At 36.6% G+C, this 20882-nt stretch overlaps 1 protein-coding gene across 5 annotated transcripts in view; it reads right to left on the bottom strand.

The window, feature by feature from the left end:
* Positions 1-20882, bottom strand: part of LOC127935762 (protein spire homolog 1) — a 39794-nt gene that overhangs the window by 7419 nt on the left and 11493 nt on the right. For 3 of the 5 annotated variants that reach the window (XM_052533910.1, XM_052533911.1, XM_052533912.1), the window contains exons 3-8: positions 9479-9712; positions 5992-6117; positions 3946-4017; positions 3657-3821; positions 3377-3463; positions 3103-3232 (exon numbers count right to left, since the gene is read on the bottom strand). In XM_052533910.1, the coding sequence (XP_052389870.1) occupies positions 3103-3232; positions 3377-3463; positions 3657-3821; positions 3946-4017; positions 5992-6117; positions 9479-9712 (814 nt within the window). Of the gene's footprint in view, positions 1-631; positions 674-3102; positions 3233-3376; positions 3464-3656; positions 3822-3945; positions 4018-5991; positions 6118-9478; positions 9713-20882 lie in introns of all 5 variants that reach the window. The other 2 variants (XM_052533908.1, XM_052533909.1) reach the window with 1 other exon arrangement.

Genomic DNA, 20882 nt, shown 5'->3' with positions numbered 1-20882 from the left:
AAAACACTAAAACTATTTTAATAATTTAAGTTAGCAGAAACGTAAGAAAAATCTGATTCTGTGTCCATCATATTCTACACCAACGGTTCTCAATTCCAGTCCAGGGATTCCACTGCTCTGCACATTTTCCATGTCTCTCTTATCTGACGCCCTCTGTTCAGTTCATGGATCTCCATCCTAACGAGCTGATGATCTGAATCAGGTGCATTAAATAAGGAAGACATACAAAATGTTCAGAGCAATGGTATCCCAGAACTGGAATTGAGAACCACTGTACTAGACGATTTACTCTAAATCGGTCATTACTGAAGGTCCGAAATCTCTACTGTTGACTCATCCAGACTTTAAATCTGGGCAAATTTTGTGTACCAAGTTACAACCTTAACTAAACAAGTAATTGTTTCAAACAATTCAATCCACAGACTTCCAATATTGATAATATAAGAGGGAATATAAGAGGCACTGCCTTGTCCCCATCCTGCTATGAGCACTATAAGGTTCAATGCCACAACCCCACCAGCAGAGGAGCGTGACGTGATGGGAGGAGCGACTACAGGGTTCTGGCACAAACACAGAAGCCACAGGGTCAGTGAGCTGACAGGGGTGAAGCCACAGTGAGTGAAGTCTTTACCTGATGAGTCAAAACTGACAGACATGCTAAGAGGACGCATGACTGTGAGAAAGAGGCAGAGGTTATGAATGAAGAGAGAGGGAGGAGAAGATAAATTAAGCCATGGGTTAAAACAAGGCATTCAATGTAAATGCATTTAATGTCAACAACTAAGCAGCCAAACAACAAGTCATTTCCTTTTAGGATCAAGAAAGAATAAATGTTGTTTTTGTAATTTCTAAGTCAAGCCAACAGAACTGTATTACAAAACTGATGAAGCTTTCTGACAACATATAATGTATATCACATTCACAACGAATGGAATACAATCAACTTTTTTTTACTACTTTAGGATCAAGAATGAAAAAAATTAAGATTTATTTTCACAGCTTTGTATCAAGCACTGCTTTAATAGACCCAGTTTTCTCAAAGAAAATCCAACTATTCACGTAACATATACAATACATATTTCTGATAAGCTCCTTTAAGTTTTAAAGGTTTATAGACTGTTAGTCTCACGTAGCCAGACCTTAAGACTGGCAGCAGAAGGTCTGGGAACCTGAGCCACTTTAAAATGGCCAAGGAGTGCTCACGAGGCAATATGACTGACAGGTAAAACAACCAATCACATTTCGTTTTGTGCCGCCTCATGTTTAGTAGCGTGGAAATGTCGGCACAATAACAGTGTGTAAAACTCTTGGATGTATTTTAAGTCTATGCCACAAACTATACATATCTCATATTTGAAAATTCAGTGTTTAGTTGATCCTGATAAGCGCTCATTGTCACAGTTGTAAACAAGACAGCTGTTTTCTTTCATGAGGGGGTTTGAAATCACATCACAGCATCATTGTTTCCAAGCAGAACGTTTCCTGGGAAATCCTGTAAATTCAACCAATCCAATGACGACTTCAAAGAGTTTCCAATGTTGTGTGCTAAATAGATATGCATCAGATGTTCGGCTAACGGCCCGTGGGCATGACGTCTGAGGCTGAGACCAACTGACTGTACACACTGAACTCTGTATCTTTAGGCAACTGGAGAAAACAACAGACTCTTTTCACCACACGACCTGAGAATACATACATGCAAACCTTAAGCTTCATTAAGTCAGCTGTAACCGACTCAAATCTGGGACTTTTATCCAACATGGATTATTCTTATATCACAATCGCCAGATTTGTGCTTGTGTAACTATATAATCATCAACACATACACCCGAGAGGTCTTCATGTGCATGTGCACCTTTAACTTAAAACCTCACAATCTTTATCTATTGAATCCTTCAGCAAAATACCACCATGAGACCAAGGGTCCTATTTTAACAATCTAAACGCAAAGTGTAAAGCACACAGTGCAGGTGTCCAAATCCACTTTTGACAGAAAAACGGCTGGTGCACCCGGCGCACAGTCTAAATGGGTTGTCCCTATTCTCTTAATGAGTAATGGGTGTTTTTGGGGCGTAACATGCAATAAACCAATCAGAGTCTCATCTTCTATTCCCTTTAAGAGCCAGTTGCGCTCGTGCCATGAAAGATTTGCTATTTACATGGCGGAATTTGGCAAGTGCAAAGACAGAACGCGTCTCCGAGATGAAGCGGAGCTGTTTGTGTGCGAGTCCCTGTGTTTGATAAACAGCGTATACGCTCTTTAAATAACAAAGAAAAAACAGACTTGCGCTAGACCAGGTTAAAGCTGGTCTATGGTGCAGTCTATTTTCAGCTCCTTAAAATGGCATTGTGCCAAAAATGCGCCTTAACACACCTCTTTTTTAGACCAGCATGCCCATGGGCACAAAAATTTGCGCAAATGCATTTGCTAATTAACCGACATGGCGCTGGATGGGAAAATGCAAACGGCACCAGACTGAAACTAGCAAACACACTTGCGCTGTGCGTTGCGTCGCATTGCGCCGGGTGTATGATAGGACCCCAAATCTCAGGGCAAATCCACTATTAAAAATATGTACCCTTTCTATAACCATGCAAATTAAAATGGTTGATATGCAGTACAAGATTCAAATGCCATGTAACCATATGGATCAATACGTTTTTAAAAACATACAGTATCAATCCAAGGTGAGAAATATATCCAGAGATTTACAGCTGTAAATAAAATGTGCGGCGCAGAGTTAGAGACACGGGGCTGTACTATAGACGGTGTTAGAGAACAAATGGTTGAGTGTAGCGCAAGCAGCCATGCATGAGAATGACACACTGTCACACATCTGCACTGCTGTCTGACATGACATCTCTGCCACAATGACACATACTCACCTCCTTCCATATGACTGATATACTTGATATATAGGTTAACTAACTCAACATGAAGCTGGCTTTGAGTGAAAATGCAATGCTATTTAAAAGAAACAATGTATCCTGGATATGTAAAGAATGCATTTGGAAAATTTGACTGGTAGTGTATATACTGTATACTACCAGACCAAATAAGACTCTGTGATTATGAGAGCAAGCCTGTGAAAATGTACTCACCGAGTCGACTTCTGCGGATCATATCAGGTGAGACAGGCCTGAGCTTTCTCTCCGACCGGATCCCTTCCAGGATACGCTCATGAAGGCTGGGAGGTGTTGGAGGATGAGGCTTTAGCTTACGAGCAGAAACCTTAAAGCGCATGCAAACACGCGCATACACAAAGATTAATAGGTTGGTGTTAATAGGTGACACTTGTGCTAATAGATTCATGTCATATACTTCAGTTCACACATGACCATAGGTGAGCGTATTTGTGTATGCTCTCATGCTCACAGGATTCAGTGGAGGTCTGGAGCGAATGAAGTCCAGAATGATCTCGTGTGCGCTCTTCTTTAACCTCGGAGGAATGTCACCACTGACCTACAGCAGAAAGAAGCATGCTTGATTTCAGATAGGCAAAGTAAACACTGTTGTGGTGAATGATCTCTGCAACAAACAGTAATAAAGGTGAATTGCAATGTGCGGCTGTAATGTTGGTACCAAGGAATCGAGGAGAAACTTATCTGAATAGATTGATGCAATTTGGGATTCATTTTTACATGTGCACACTCACCATGACTTTGCGAAGTTTGTAGCGCTTGGAGCGGATGTCGTCCATGAGCATCTCATAAGGCGTGAGCTGGAACTCGATGGGGAGAAGGTTATACTGACGCTCCTGGACCTTCTTCAGCTTCACACCGTGTCTCAGGTCCCTCATCACCTGCACCCAAAACCGTGCCTGTGGAAAATATACACAGCATGTGGTGTATGTCATATGACCATCCTAAAACCAACACACACTCTTAGCAGTGCATAATCTAAAAGTATCCAGGGGAGCAATGAGCTTGTCTAATTGTCCTAACCCAGTCAGCGTTCTGCAGCTCATTCAGGTCTCTGGTGGGCTCTTCGGTTTCTTTTCCCATTTTCCGCAAAACCTGAAAAAAAAAAAACTTTTCAGAAACTGTATTCAGCATTTCTTTGGTGTTGGATATGGAGAATGACATAGACTGTCCTCAGTCTGGGGTCAGATAAGAAAAAGTCAATGTCACTTTAACCACTAAAGGTCTGGCTTGTTTGTAAATCGATTCCTTCTCATGTGACACACAGTCCCAGCTAGCTTGCCAATATTAAGCCGAGATCAATATGCAGCTAATGCAGTCTTTAACTACTTTTACTAGTCTGCACTACATCCACACCCACTGATCCACAAGCAAAAGTTCATTTCCACACACGGGTTGAAGTCGGGACAAAGGCATATATGACAGACAGATTTTGCAGTAATGGTTTTCCCCTTCACGGGCTAACTGACAAACTACAAAATGTGTTCAGCAAACGTCAGCCGATAATACTGTATAGTCTCTCATCTTATTAGTTTTGAGTTGTTTGACATTCATGACAACATAAATTAGATTTACCATCACAGGACATTGTGTACACAAATAGTTTTCAGCATTGCCTTAGAATTATGTAAACCAGGTTTATGGTCAGAACAATTAATTATTATTTTGCTGCCACCTGGATTGCTTATTAAATTTCTTTGGTGAGCTTACAGTCTCCCTCAGAAGAACTCAGTGAAGTAAAGGCATGTGTCCCCTCTGGGGTTTACCCTGCCCTGATGAAAATTTAGCAGGAATGAACAGAAACTCACATAGCTAATATTATCTGAGCAGAGAGTCTGATTTCTTAAAGCAAATATAACTGAGCAGCATCCCAAAAACACAAGCCAAAAAGGAACCTTTTGTTTATGCATAAGAAAGAAAATACAGGCACAGAGGGGAAAAAAAAAGTGTAGACTCTGAATCACCAGAGCGAGACTATTCTGTCATTCTGGCCAAGATCAAAAGAACCACTCGACTGATTCTGCTTTCCACTCGCTCTCTACACTCCCTTCCTCTAAAGCAGGGGTGATTCTGGAAAAGTACTATGGTGTATGGAATATAACACAGCTGCCAGTAATATTCAACTGAGCAGCTGATTTGTGCTGCATCCCAATTCTCATACTTCTATTCTTCACAAGTAATATGCACTTTGCTAATGTTATTTCACACTTTTGATGACGCTTGTATACTAAAATGTGAAAATTTGTATTTATTTTGAATGTGCAGGTGTGTGCACAAAATTCTGGTTCAGGACTGAATTGTTCAGGATTCGACATGTGACCTCCACCCAGTGGCACTCGGTGCCGCTGGATTAGGTCTCCTTTATGAGAGGAGGAGGAGCTGCACTATAGAAAGCAGGTTAATTCAAACTAATGCCTCAGAGAAAGAACACATTCAGTGGGATAAGGCTTATATTACATGGTGTTCACAACATGCCACTTGATTACATGTTACAGTTTAAACAGCCACACTCTGTACTAAACTAGGCCAACAAGGCCAATCATAGAGCATTCCCCCTTAAAAACAGCTTTTTATAAACCTTGTCAAGTTTAGGCTTACATAGCTCAAGACAATAAGAGCGTTCTCAAATTTCCTACGAATTCTGAACAGGGGCAGTTTTTTTTAGAAGTAATAAAATAAAATGCACACTGTAATACATATACAGAATATACATAATACATCAAAAACAAATCTCACAGATTTGTAAAAAAGAAATAAAAAGAATTATAAATTATAAAAAAAAAACAGTTTGGTACGTAACCAATCGGTATGCTTCTAATGCTTTCAGTGAACATAACATAATAAATAAATAAATATAATGATAATAAAACATATATTGTGCATTTATACAAATAAATATATATAAATAAGTGTGTGTGTGTGTGTGTGTGTCTGTGTGTGTGTGTGTGTGTGTGTGTGTGTGTGTGTGTGTGTGTGTCTGTGTGTTTCTAACTTAAAAAAATGCAGTTTCATGGTTGGAACAAACACTATTGGCACATGATCAGATGCGAGTCACATGAGGGTCATTACCTCTTTGGCACTCTTGATCTTCTCCAGGAAGGTGCGTAGCTCCTTGGTCTCTGCGTACAGGGCTCGACACACGGCCTGGTAGTGGTTGGGCGCATCTGAAGGGCTGGGGAGGTGAGACGTGCACAGCTGGAGAGGAGAAAACAGTGACACGTACATCACAGGATTAGAGGCTAAATGTTTGTTACCAGAACCTTATTGACCTAAAATATTTACTTGGTGATGACAACTCTTGAAAACATTTACATTTTTTGGTGAACTACCTCTTTATTTATTTATTACATCTATATTATTTAATTGTTTATTTCATTTTATCATCACTATTTCAAGCATTTCATTTGGATTGGTTTCATTGAAAAAAAATATATTTGTTTAAATCTGACATTTTTAAGATTGAATTAATAATCACCTTTTTAATCAACACACAAACCCAAGTTTAGGAAACTCGGCATAAGACCACCACTTTTTTTTTGTATGGACTAACATCATATGACCATATGTTATTGTCCCTTTGTTTGAGACCAAAACATTTGTTTCCCATTTGAAGGTTGCTGTAAGTACACTGCACAGAGAGATGCTCTAAAACATTCCACTGCTTTGGCCCATTCATGAGCAAAATTGGTTGCAGTACAACTACAAACCGTTAGTAACTGTTCTGTTTGTCATGAGGTCACTTTCCTGAAGTAGCTGACTGTGTTTCAGAGGACAGAAGTGCACTTAAAGGGTTATGTGACGAGTGGGGCGGGGCCGAGGGATGTGGGAACGAGGAGTGAGGCCAGGTGTAGTGATTGGAGATGAGCTACACCTGCGACCCACCACCGGTCTCAAGTCCCACGTAGGAGATGGAAGGATGTAAAACTGGAGCGACGACTGTGAAGGACGAGAGAAGACCAGGCCTGGGCTTTAGTTTATGTTTTGGTTTTTATTTGCGTGCATCAGTCGTCCGTGAGGGGCTGATGCGCTGTTTGTGTTTATTTTGTGATGATTAAAGTTTCATTTTGATTGTGCGCCGGTTCCCGCCTCCTTCTTCCCGATGATTATGGAGTTTTATTATTACAGGTTAGTTCACCCAAAAATGAAAATGATGTCATTAATGACTCAATCATGTCACTCCGAACCCGTAAGACCTCCGTTCATTCTCTTCTCTTCCGGGTCTGTTATGAGCACATTCACGACGCCGCTGACATGTTTTCTGGTCCGCTCAATAACAAAGATAAGACGTCAGCAGCGGCACTGCAGTGTTGTGAACGCACTCATAACAGACCCGGAAGAGAAGCCAATGCTGAATAAAGTCATAATTTTTGTTATTTTTCAACCAAAATGTATTTTCGAGGCTTCAAAAACTGACCCTCTGATGTCACATGGACTACTTTGATGATGTTTTTTCTACCTTTCTGGACATGGACAGTATAACCATACATACATTTTCAATTGAGGGACTGAGAGCTCTCGGACTAAATCTAAAATATCTTAAACTGTGTTCTGAAGATGAACTCAGGTCTTACTGGTTTGGAACGACATGAGGGTGAGAGTCATTAATGACATAATTTTCATTTTTGGGTGAAGTAACCCTTTAGGGTCAATGCAGGTCTCGTCCAACACTGTCTGATGAGTTAATCCTTGCTTCTTCTACACAGACTTTAAGAAAATCATCTTCCGAATCTGTCTAACAAGTTAACCCTGGCGTTTCACATTATGTTTTGGCACATAGCAGAGCTTGCATGCCTGACAGGTCAAAAACACAGGCCCATTTAAAGTACTGTGTCTCAGGTCTAATAGTTTGAGCACGACCCGTATTTTAAAATGCACAATTAAGCTGACCAAATACACCTCCAACCGGCTCAATGACATTTCCCCCACACCTTCTCTTTGAGCTCTGCCCTCTTCAGGAATGTCTTACACAGCAGAGATTCTCCGTCTGTGTGATGTTTTGCTGAGGAATCATGCTTAACGAGAATATTGTCTACGACAAGGGAAAGTGAATACAAATTGTAAAAAATCCTGCTAGACCTGACAGGAGAGAGATAAGAGGCTAAAACAGAAATGTAAATTATTTAAAGAGGATGTGGCAGAGGAAGTTAAAGAAACACCCCAGGAAGCCTTTTTACTTTCCCATTCCAAACGAATGGGCTGAGATAATCTTCTGTTCTCTTCCTCTTTATTTCCGTCAATCTTTCGCTGTCTAAATAAAGAATTTAAAAGATTTCATCAGGTTCAGCTCGGGGAAATCTAATGTCACGGTTCATTTCTGCACTCGACCTCATAATTAAAGTAGGAGACTATAAGGAAGGCTTGAAAGGACAGACATTATCTAACGAGTCCTGAAAGGGCCCTGCAGAATAGTGCAGAACATACTGTAACCCAAACTGACCATTACCAGATACGTGTTGTTCGTTTGTTTGTTATTTTAAAGTTTCCATGGGTATTTTCATGGCGAAGAACAAGTTAAAATACAATAAAAGGTATTCCTTATTACGATGCTAATTCATACTAAAGCTAGTATCTGTCTGGTCTTAGTCTGGTCATAATCTTTCTTTCCACAGTTAGTAAAGAGCTCCTGCATTAGCGTACTGATAAATATGACTGTAATTGAAAATAACTGCTGCTGCTAAGTGTCTGAAGGCCTTTATGGAGTCTCAGGGTAATGTGTTACTGGAGTGGGCCTGAGGGAGTAGCATAATGAATACCAGCTGAGAGACTAACTCTCAGTAAATAACACTCACACCGATCTTAAGAGAGAGCAGATACACCCAACTCAGGATCTGTGAGGAAGATCTTGCTTCACAAGATCCACAGTTTATCAATATTCATACTAAATATATTCATATATTAAAATTCAATATGAATTCATAAATATATTACTTAACATGTATGTGCCTTAATTATTACTAAACTAATTGCATTTAATAAAATTATATTTTAACATTTCATAAGAGTTTCAATTATTGGTAACATTTTGATTAATACAACTAGCGACTGTGCATTGTATCCCATAGATTGTAGTATGCATTTAATAAATAAATAATTAAATAGATTTTATTTTAAAATATTACTTTATTGAACTGAATTCAATAAATTAAAAATAATTTTCAAAGTTTATATAAAGTATTGCTAAAAATAGCATTTGTACATTGTATCTCATATATTTTAAAATTATACTTTAAAAATGATTTTAAAAAAAAGCTCATTAATACTTAAATTATTATTGATGCAAATTAAAAATTTATAAATTAACTATTTAATTAATCAGATGATGACAGATATTAATATATTATTATTTTATTAGATATTGTTATATTAAATTGCCAGAGGATGGCAAATAGAATGAAATAAAAAATTTTTTTTTACTTAATTTACATAATATTTACTCAAAAAATAAAATTTAAAAGGCTTTTGGTAGATTTTGAAACCGCCAATGCCAATAATGACAAAATTATTGATAATGACAATTATTGGTCTTGCCGATGTATAGCGCTCTATCAATACTCACAGAAATGATGTCACGGTAGCCACGAATGTTGGAGACTTCTGTGGGTTCTTCCTCTCCCTCATCCTCTTCCTCCGTTGCCTCATATCCCTCATCAGAACAGTCTGTTTCGGTGTCTGCCATGTTGGTCATGAGGTCGATGAGCTGCTCCAGAGGAGGGCTGAGCTCTCTCTCCTCATGCTCTTTCAGGCCATAATCCAAAGCCTTGTAGATCATTATACCCAGAGACTCTATGATCTGTAACACACACAATCACATTCATTAAACAAGAATAGATGACCATACAGTCATGACATCAAAAGCAACACATGCTATGAAATTAAATGGATAGTTCACCCAAAAATGAAAATTTGATGTTTATCTGCTTACCTCCAGGGCATCCAAGATGTAGGTGACTTTGTTGCTTCAGTAGAACAAAAATGAAGATTCCTAACTTAAACCGTTTCAGTCTATCAGTCTTATAATGTAAGTGAATGGAAATCACGGCTTTGAGAGTCAAAAAAACAAACACAAAACTAAATTAAACCCTGCGACTTGTGATGATACATTAATGTGTAAAGAGATTAAACTATCATTCTGTGCAAGAACCTGAACAGTATTTCTATTATTTTTTACCTCTGGTTCACCGAAATATCTGAGCTGTCCTGAATGTTTTCTCAACAGCCGGTGCGTCTTCTTCTTCATCTTGCTTTAAGGCGGATCGCAGACTTATAAATGCATTACTGCCACCTATCTCTCAAATGAAATAAACTCAATTAGGGGTGTCAATGGTCCACTTGAGAGATAGGTGGTGGTCTATTGGTAGCTGAAGAAGAAGACGCGATCATGCTCAGAACAGTTCAGACTTTACGTGAAATCAGAGGTAAATAAAACATATAAATACTGTTCAGCTTCTTGCACAAACCAATCGTTTCGTGTCTTTACACATCAATGTATAGTCACGAGCCGCAGGGTTTAATTTGGTTTTGTTTGTGTATGTTTTTTTCACTCTCAAAGCCGTGCTTTCTATTCACTTATATTATAAGACTGACAGACTGCAACAGTTGGAGTTAAACATCTTGGTTTGTGTTCTACTGAAGAAACAAAGTCACCTACATCTTGGATGCCCTGGGGGTAAACAGATAAACATAACATTTCCATTTTTGGGTGAACCATCCCTTTAACCTCTATTTTACAACCTATATCATGAGCACTGATAAAATGCATTAGAGACTAGCTCTAAAGAAAGAGAGAGTCAACAACCTCTTGGATAAGCCTCATTACAGTCTCATGACTCTCAGAGGCCTGCATGCTTTAACGGAGCAGGAATTCAGATGTTCAGATTTGACAAACGCTGGATATTAGTCTCAAACTGGACTTGAAAATAAGGCTTAGTTTTATAATATAAACATATTCTGAAACATTATATAAGACTATATTATTAACATACTATTATATTATATATCAAGTCAAGTCACATTTAATCATTTAGCACTTAAAACAATTCAGGCTGTTTCAAAGCAGCTTCACAGTAATACTCAAGAAGATAACAGTATTTATGTTACAAAGTTCTACAGTTAGGAAACAAACACAAATTTAACTTTAAAGCAGTTCTAAAAAACAACAGAATCCTTATTGAGCTCAATTTAGTTTAATGTGGATTCAGTTTAGTTAACTGTGAACGTGGCTAAATCCAGTAGTTATAAAGCAAACTAAATTCAACTATGAAAGCAGCTCTTCAGAAGATAATAGCATCAATATTCAGCTCAAATCAGTTTAATGTTGATTCAGTTTAGTTCAATAAGTGAAAAATTAAAAAAGCTTAATTCAGCTATAAACAGCTCTACAGAAGGTATAGAAGGTATGATTCATTTTAGTTCACTAACAGTGTCGATGTTGCAGAGTTCATCAATTAATGTTAATTTAACTATCTTCGTTAGTATTTATTTATTTATTAACAATAAAAAAAGATTGCAACACATTATAGGCTATGCAACCGTTTTCTAAAAATAGCATCAATATTTAATTTGTGGCCTCAATGCAAGTGAAAACGAGTGTTTTCCAGATAAATATGAACCCATGCAGTATCCCAACATTACCCACCGCATGCCTGACTGCTTCTGTGAACAAAGATGCCCTCTGTTATCATATGAGCCATCAAGGAGCTGATTGACTGGCCTAGTGTGGTTTTGTACCAGTTCAATTCAATCATGGCAGAGTAAATTCAGAGATCAGGAGCGGATGTACTCGTGAAAATCAGCCCGGGCGGGAATCATCGCAGCATGTGCTCACATCAGGAGACCCGACAGCCAATGAGCGATCAATTAAACCTTACTAATACAACTGAGCTGCTAGAACAGTTCATGCGGAGCAAATGACATTATGCCATTACTGAAAGAATGGTAAACTAACTATTAATTTCATGCAAATAGAAGACCATTTCCAAAACAAGATCAAATTAGGAGGAATACAGATAATCTACAGTACATACAGTTTTGTCCTCAACCCTTTGTCAATAAACTACAACCAGACTCAAACATAGTACAGAGAGTTAATTATGTTTGTAAAGGAGGTTATACCAAACGACTTATCAGCGAGAGGATAAAAAACTGTTTAATTATTGTTATGTAAGTGAGTGCTCAAACAGAAGAGGCTTCGCTACTGCATCGTGACTCTTAAACATTTCACCACCTCCACCGAACACATCTCTATTTCAATATTGACACTTTTACAAGTGTGGATCTGCAGTAGTTCATACCTCGCTAAAAACATGCTGTGTTCCAGACTTTAATCCTTGTCACGAGGATAACAAATATTATAAGTGTCCTGCTCTTATGCAATCTAATCCTCTGTGTAATACACTGTACTAGAGCTCACCAGCAAGACTAGCCTGCTTGGGATTTAAAACACAAAAAGTGCCCTGAACAGTGTGTTGAAGGTTTCATTCATTACCATCAGACTTGTTTCTCAGCGTTTAATAAGACTTAACTACTCGGAGTGTGCAATATGAACAAAATCTCATATGAGTACTTTTATATAATAATGTTAATGTTATAAATAGGGATTTATCTACAGTACATTACAATTCTGGGCTATGTGGATTAGAAGATAATTATAAAAGATGGTCAATATCAAAATGCTATACCATTTAATAAAAAATGCATCACAACATTATAATGTACAGTGAGTAAAATAAATGTTAATTTTGAGATTTGCTTAAAATCACATTTAACAGTGTTATTAAATTATATATGTTAAATTTAAAGATTTAGTAAACAATAGATAATGGAGAAGGCCATCAAGATGATAAAATATAGGCAGTGTTATTTGATTAGATTGATTAGATTATTTTTATATATTTTTTTCACTTTATTTTACATTCTAACATTTTTATTAGCTTATGTTTTTTTCCTTTTGAAAATATTTTTTATAGTTTTAAAGCTGCGGTAAGTAACTTCAGACGCTTTAGCGGTTAATAAACAGAACTGCTTGCGTCTTGCGGAAGAACCTCGTAGCCGGAACTACTTCTCTCTGTTTATGTCTATGAAGAATCACAAAGGTACTGGGTTACTCCGCCGCTGAAACCCCCGAAGCAATCTAAAATAGTCCGAATATAAACACTTATTATAGGTGTATCCTAGTGATTCAGGACAAGCTAAAAACACGGTTTGGAAAATGGATTCATGGTGTACTCGCTTATTATGTTCATTTTTATACATATTGAAAACAAACAAAGTTACGGACCGCAGCTCTGATTGGTTATTTTTTACCGGGAGCGATGGAGTTTCTGCAAATGGCAATAGGACCACTGGGAGGAACCAGAGGAGCTTGATTTTTTTCACAGATTATCTGTATCATATTCTACTGTCAGGACATAATGACAGGTTTAATAAATATGTAAAAAATATATTTTTACAAAAGTTACCAACTGCAGCTTTAATTTAGTTAGTACTCTAAAATAAACTAAATGAAAACAGTTTTCTCTGCAATCAGTTGAAATAAAATATACATTTATTTATTTAAGTTAACATTTATTATACTTCATTTCAAGTAACAACATTAATCTAACATTGTCTGATATGGATCAATTAAAAAAAAAGATTATAAAATAGATTTTTTAAATAGAAGTCTTGCTCAGTCTTTCAGCATTATTCCACTCCTGTTGTCTTTGTTGCTCTCATGTGTAAATAACAGAAGTCCTGCCTTCAGCTATAAGTCTAAAAACACTGTCACAAACACAATCTTTCATTGACGTCCTTTTATTCCAGCTTTTCCAGGTGTGGTCAACATTAACAAAGCATCAAACATCCACCTCAGTTACACATCTGGGAGAGGCAGAACTTTTACATAACATAAGGACGCCAAAAAGGAGAAGTCAGGAGGACGAGAATGCTGTATGATGATGCAGATGCAGCGAGAGCTCATCGAGTGTGGCTCGTCATCTGTTAAATAATGAAAATGTTGTTTGGCACACGTCAGTAACTAACAGCCCCAAAGCTACATGGACCTGTTTGGCCTTTGTAGTGCTGCCCATGCTAAAAATGCAACAGTATTTAATTTATTGAATATATATATTATTTACATTACAGATTTTTTTTTTTTTTGCAAATTTACAAAAGCTAAGGTTCTTTTTCCTGCAGTATTGCGTGTCTGAGGTTCAGTACCTTTACGTTTCGTGCCCGCGATTCAGAGGCGGTGGAGGGTGTGACTGTGAGAACATGGAGTTCCTGGTTTGAGACTCAGAAGGAATGAGATCGAGAGAGAGCAGTGATGCTGGAGGACGGGTTACAGGAGAGGAAGCAAGAATCACGACACACTAACACATACAGAGCTAAATCCAGTCAGAAGCACATGACTTCAGCTAGACATGCATGATACAATCTGTGTGCTGATCAACTCTAAATCATCATTGTCTATCTTCTGATAGCAGAGACAATGTGTTTTATTGGCCAATATGTATATCAAATATATAACAAAGCCTCAAATCCTCAAATCAAAGTGATATTTCATCTCCATCAGTATATGTTGAGAATAATGATGCCTTGCCTTCCTCTCTCTCTCTCTCTGTCTCACACTATACAAAACAATGAAGACACAGGCTAGTGTTTCCCTCAGCCCAGTTCACATGACATCACTGCTGCGAGGCACATCCCTGGTTTGTTATGCTTTCCTCAAGACCTGATATTTCAGAACCCTAAACATGTTGTTGTTCTTGAATTTGTTGTGCTTTTTGTGCATCCATAATTGCGACTTTCTTTTAAATAATTGACACATCATTGGCTAGTTTTGTGAATTGCCTCCTCTCAATAATTATAAATAGTTAAATTAATCAAATTAATAGTTAAGTTAATAGTTACATTTTGAAAAATAATTTTAATAATTTAATAATTCATAATTTTATAATTTAAGGTAATAATAAACATGGTGACTTATTTTGCATAAGTATGTATATACATGCATACAAATATTCTTTAGTTTATTATTCCTTTTATTATAACCATATTTATTTGTACAAATATTATAAAAAATATTCATCATTTATAATAATAATAATAACAATAATTTATAAACTATACAGTACATTATTTATATAATTATTTGATATTATTATTATTAACAAATTATTTTGTCAATTTGTCTATTATAATATAATAATAATTATTATTATATAACATTAATATATATAAAACATTTATTATAATTTACTAGCATAAAAATGTTTGTATATTTAATTATGTTAGAAAATTATAATAACAGTAACTATTATTAATATAACAAATAATAACACATTATATTCTAGATTTATAGAATTATAAATTATCATTATATTATATTATATTATATTATATTATATTATATTATATTATATTATATTATATTATATTATATTATATTATATTATATTATAGATTTATAGAATTATCAATTGATCTTATTTGTTTTCCTTCCCATATTCTATTATCTGTATATACCAGAACTAGAAGCTATTGAACCTATTAGATTAAAGAAGTGATTCTGGCTCATTGATTACAAAACTGATGACTTTGAAGAGCAAAAGCTGTTAATGCATGTCCATCTGTTTCAGACACTTATTTGCATCTCCACACTGATCTTCAGTCTCATTTCAGAATAAATCAAGACACCTACATCCTGACACTAACAAGAGCAGTCTGTCCGTCAGACAAAGCTCTGTTTCCTCTATTGAGTTAGCATGCCAGTGCCTTTACACCGATGTGGGCAGCAGTCAGCTGTCTGCTGAAGCATCGGCATGTGGCTCACAGCACATGATGCATGAATGAATGTGTGCACACCCGCATACATAAAAGGCAATGACGAGGCCGTCATTTCCAGGATATTCCAAGACTTTTTCCTGAATCATTCCAGAAACATTATTAAGAGGACATCATCCATGGCAGACCTGAAGCATAATCAATAGCACAGCCTGCACGGAGGCGAACAAAATTATGCATAAGTTAGGGTCGGTTGTTATTTATTTATAGACGACTGACCCTGTTAAGATGAACCATCTAAAACACAGTGCAGATGAGACATGATGAGACGGGCTCTTCATCACTGTTCATTCACACCACTTTTGTCTATTCACCAGGGGTTACTGCGCTGATCGTCAGAGAGCACACTGGGAACTTGGGAAGAAATTGACATCAAAACACAATATGAAATATCTTATGAAGATCAAGATGGAAGCCATTCATTAGTTGCAACCTCAGACTCCTGCTATTGATCAAGATGATAAATAGCATCCAGACGTGCTATCCTTGATGTTTCTGATTGCTTTGCATTGTTATAGTCAAAAATATATATTCATACATTTCTTGATTATTACAATGAGAAGCATTTGTAAATCTTTCGTCAGAAACATCCGACAAAATAAGAGAGTTTAACTTTGGTAAGTCAAACTAAAATAATATACTTATTATGTAATATTAATCTACTATATAGTGCACTATTGTTATTATTATATGAAATAGTCTTTTTGATAATCAAATAATAGTAGTAATAATAAAGAGGGTGACTTATTTTGCATAAACACATTTGAATATAAATGTATTTTTATGAGTTTATGTATTACTCCCAGTTGTAAGAAAATTAGACCATTAGATATTGGTCCTTAATGTTGTGGCAATTTTTCTCTGTGATACCAAAAAAAGTATTTAAAAAAATTATTTTCAAGGTATTGTAACAAAAAGTTCAACTGTTCTGTGTTATGACAAACTGTACTTAAAGGGATAGTTCACCCAAATAAAAAATATTGTCATCATGTACTCACCCTCAAGTTCCCTCAAGCACAAAAAATGAAGGAAAAATAAAGAAAAAATACTATGGAAGTCAATGGCTACCAGAAGCTGCTTGGCTACCATCATTCTTCAAAATATCTTCTTTTGAATTCAGCAGAAGAAAGAAATTCATACAGGTTTGGAGCAACATGAGCGTGAGTAAATGATGAAAGATTTTTTCATATTTCAGTGAACTATTATTTTAACATGGCAGTTCTCTTCTTCTTTCTTGACCTAAAAAATGGGCCAATCAGTCTGCGAGAACGAATATTCATAAACCTCCCAAAAGACTTTCCAAACCATTCAAAAGTGTTTTCATAGCAACATTCCATTAATAGTTATTCATTGACCAGGTGGATTTCCAGCAGTAATAAGTATTAACTTTATACACTGGTAAATCTAGGCTCATTTCATCTCACCCAAGATGATCTGAGCAAATATTCCCATCTGAACAGTTGAATCTGTGCAATTGGTTTGACTCTCTCTGTAAGAGGAGACAGAGATCAGTGATGGTGGAAGGAAAGAATCATTCATGTGGAACTGAACTGAAATATCTTCTTCTTACACATATATAACATTGCAGCTCAATGACAAAGAATATGAACACACCTGGTTTGACCTCCCACCTCAACTAGTTAAACTGACTTTGGAGTGATATTTCATCCAACTCAATATGTCCACATTCTTAATATGGTAGTTTTCCTTTCCCTCGAGCTCGATCCATGCTACACGAAACAATGAAGACACAGGGTACTGTTCTTGGAGCGCTTCTCACATGACATCACTGCTCCAAGGCAAAGTTTCTTCACCATTTTCCCAGCATCATATGGAGATGAGCCACTGGAGATGATCAGAACAATGCCATTCTTCTCTGTTCTACACGGATGCATCATGTTGAGTTTTTGAGAATAAATTAAGGGCAGGATATCTGACCATGTATGTGGAGCGCATGCTCCAAGACCACAGACGCCCAAGGGTCCCAACCACACCTTGATAAACTTACAGTACATAGCTGCTTCAAAATCACATGAATCAAACTAGTTATGGGGGAATGACGGAAGCGCCCAAGGGTCTTGTGGTCTTTTGTTCCAGCCATGAATAAACTATATGAACAGGGTGAGAAATGAACACATTTACCACCAACCAAATGTGGGAACTTCTCAAATAGTGGGAGGTCATTTTGCTTTTCCCATTCCCATTCATTTGACGGGTGACCTTGTTTTGCCCATAAACTAAAATATTTTTTTCATGTTTAATCATCACGTTTGAAATATTTTGAAAACCTATTTCTGTATATATCTATATTTTTAAATTGAGCTACTGTATTTAAGTAAAAAAAAAAAAAAACTAACATGCAATTTGATGCAGATGAGGCTAAAAAGTAAAAAGAAATTCAGATATGTATAAATCAATGAGATTTTCCAAAACAGCCCAGCAGACTATTTACATAAATATCAGTTTTCACTATATCCCTCAATGAAAATTCTTAGTAAGACGATATTTAAAAGCTTAGTTTAATGATCAAAACTAGTTGTCATTGTACATTTAACTGATAATCATATTTTAACATGACTTTTCTAAAAATTATGGATAATCAAGTAAACCTAAGTTGCTTCGGTCAAGTAAGTGTTCATCCGCAAGTTATTCATACGTTTATTGTATTTTTATCAGTAAACTATCAATCAGATGCCATGAAGGCATGAACTAGATTGTGAACATCAGGCTTTTCAGCTTTTAGAGGCCATTGATATTTTCACATCAAATATGATAAAGTAGGCTTTATAGGGTTAAACATTTTGCAACTAGCTGGGTTTTGTGCTTACTGTAAATGACCTGAAAAAAAAAAAGAGTTGATTTAATGTCAGCTTTGCCATACTTGGTTATGGCTAACGCTAACTTTGGATGGTGGAGTGTGACGGAAATCCTAATTTTTATGATCTTTCAGGGGATTTTCAAGATTAAAATGCAGTGGTTGCCTCTTATTTCAAATGCCTACAGATATTTTGGTTTAAAACCAGTTTGCTTGTTACAGAACAAATAACGAATGAATAAATTTGCTTAAAAAAATAAAGAAAGAAAATCAGCAACCAATAGGCCATCAGAATCAGCCAATTTGCTAGTTAAAGAAAAAATCGGCCATGATCGGTGCTAAACTAATTAAAATACTAAATTAAATTACCTTAAATTGGAAGCACAATCTGGGGTGTCTTTTAATGTCAGTTCTTCGAAAGGTAGATCTAGTCTTTCATGAAAGACAGAGGTCAGGGATCTTGGGCTTAAAAAGGTTGGTGACCACTGCTGTATAAAAACACAAACTACATTCAATTGGCATGTAAGGCCTGTTTCCCAGGAACATTTGGATCCTGAAGTACAGAGATCCATTAAACTGGCACAGAGGTGACCCACTAAAAGCAAAAGAATGGAGTACAAAAAACACCATGAGAGTGAATGAAAGAGAAAGTGAATGGTTACATAATGATCTGGGCTACATCCAGAGCCCAACAGAAAGCTGGACATTTGCTTTCCTCAGACGAACACGTTGAATCACTGTCCCGTACAGAGACTGATGGGGAACGACTTCTGCTACTGTCCTAATGTAGGAAAGATCGTATCTCTCTCTCTCTGACATCACTCAAGGAAAAGGAAGTGCTATACTTTTTTATAAACTTCCATTTTTTTTATTTTCTTGCACATGTAGCTTCAAAAATAATTGCTAAAACAGTGCTCTAATCATAAAAAAAATATATATTTAAAAAAAAAAATCACAATATGCAGTTCTGTTCAAAGGTTTGAAGAGAGCAGTGTTGGGTATAGTTACTTTGGAAAGTAGTTAGTTAGGTTACAACGTTACCATCAATTAAAAGTAATCAGTTATGATACAGCGTTACCTATTCATAAAAGTAACGCGTTAGAGTACTCATGCGTTACCAAAAATTAAAAGCAGTTCGCAGCGGCTCACACATGACAGACACAGCCCCCGGCCCCTTTAAATGCACCTAGAAGTCTTGACTCCCGACTAAATTAACACTGCAGGATAACAATAACAGGAAAGACAGTCAGCAATAGGCTATTCCACATGGCGTTTTATTTATTTATTATCACAGAACATATTATTAATCAAAATTCGCACCTACCCAGCCCGGGTAGCCTAGGCTACTGTATATTATGAGGACCACAAGATAACTCCTGATTTTTCTTTAACTTTAAATAATGCAGTTATCAAAGTACAAGTATGCTTACTTGTAAACACAACCTTAAACAGGCTTGCAGATTTAAATCCATTTAGAAATGATGAACAACCAGCCAGCCAACGATCTAACAGAAATTAACAGCTGCCTGTCAAACAAAAATGATAACAAACCGACCGAATTAAATCCTTCACTGCCACACAGGCAAATGACAAATCGCTTAATAGCCGAACTAATTATTATTAAAGTGTCACTCACAGAGTGTGCATTTTACCGTTATGTTCTTTTCTTTTTCGTTGACAAATTGAAAATAATGTGCGTACTTCCATAAACCAAACGCTGTCCTCTCTGCCATCTAGAGGAGTTCGAAAAAAAAAAAAACACACACACAGGGTCAGGCGCAGGGCACAGACGCATCACAGCCATTGACTTTACGATCACAGAGCTTCGGCTCCGCTGATACTGTACATCCGCAGGTGGCACAGTAGACCTAGGCCTACTGTCTGACAAAAAGCAGGCTGCAGTCGGGATTTTCCTTTCCTTAAAATAACGGATTACTTTTTTTAAAAAATAACGAAGTTACTGATTACTTCCGCACGAAACTAACGCTTTAAGTTACACATTTCAGGAAAAAAGTAATTAGAGTACTCTAACGCGTTACTTTGTAACGCGTTACCCACAACACTGGAAGAGAGTAAGATAATTTTGTTTTGAATCTTTAACAAAATATATCATTGTTTCCAACATTTTAAGCAGTAACCCGTTTTCAAAATTGACAGTGATCAGAAAAGCAGCACATCAATATTAGAATGATTTCTAAAGGATCATGTGACACTGAAGATTGGAGGAATGATGCTGAAAATAAATTATATTTTAAAGTATACTCAAAAAAGAGACAGACTTCTTCCAAAAACTTTCAAACATTACCCAGCGCAAACTTTTTCA

This window comes from Carassius gibelio, chromosome A19, assembly GCF_023724105.1.
Source record: "Carassius gibelio isolate Cgi1373 ecotype wild population from Czech Republic chromosome A19, carGib1.2-hapl.c, whole genome shotgun sequence".
Lineage (NCBI taxonomy): Eukaryota > Metazoa > Chordata > Actinopteri > Cypriniformes > Cyprinidae > Carassius > Carassius gibelio.
Note: the sequence above shows the minus strand (reverse complement) of the source record. Positions and strands in the feature narration are given on the sequence as shown.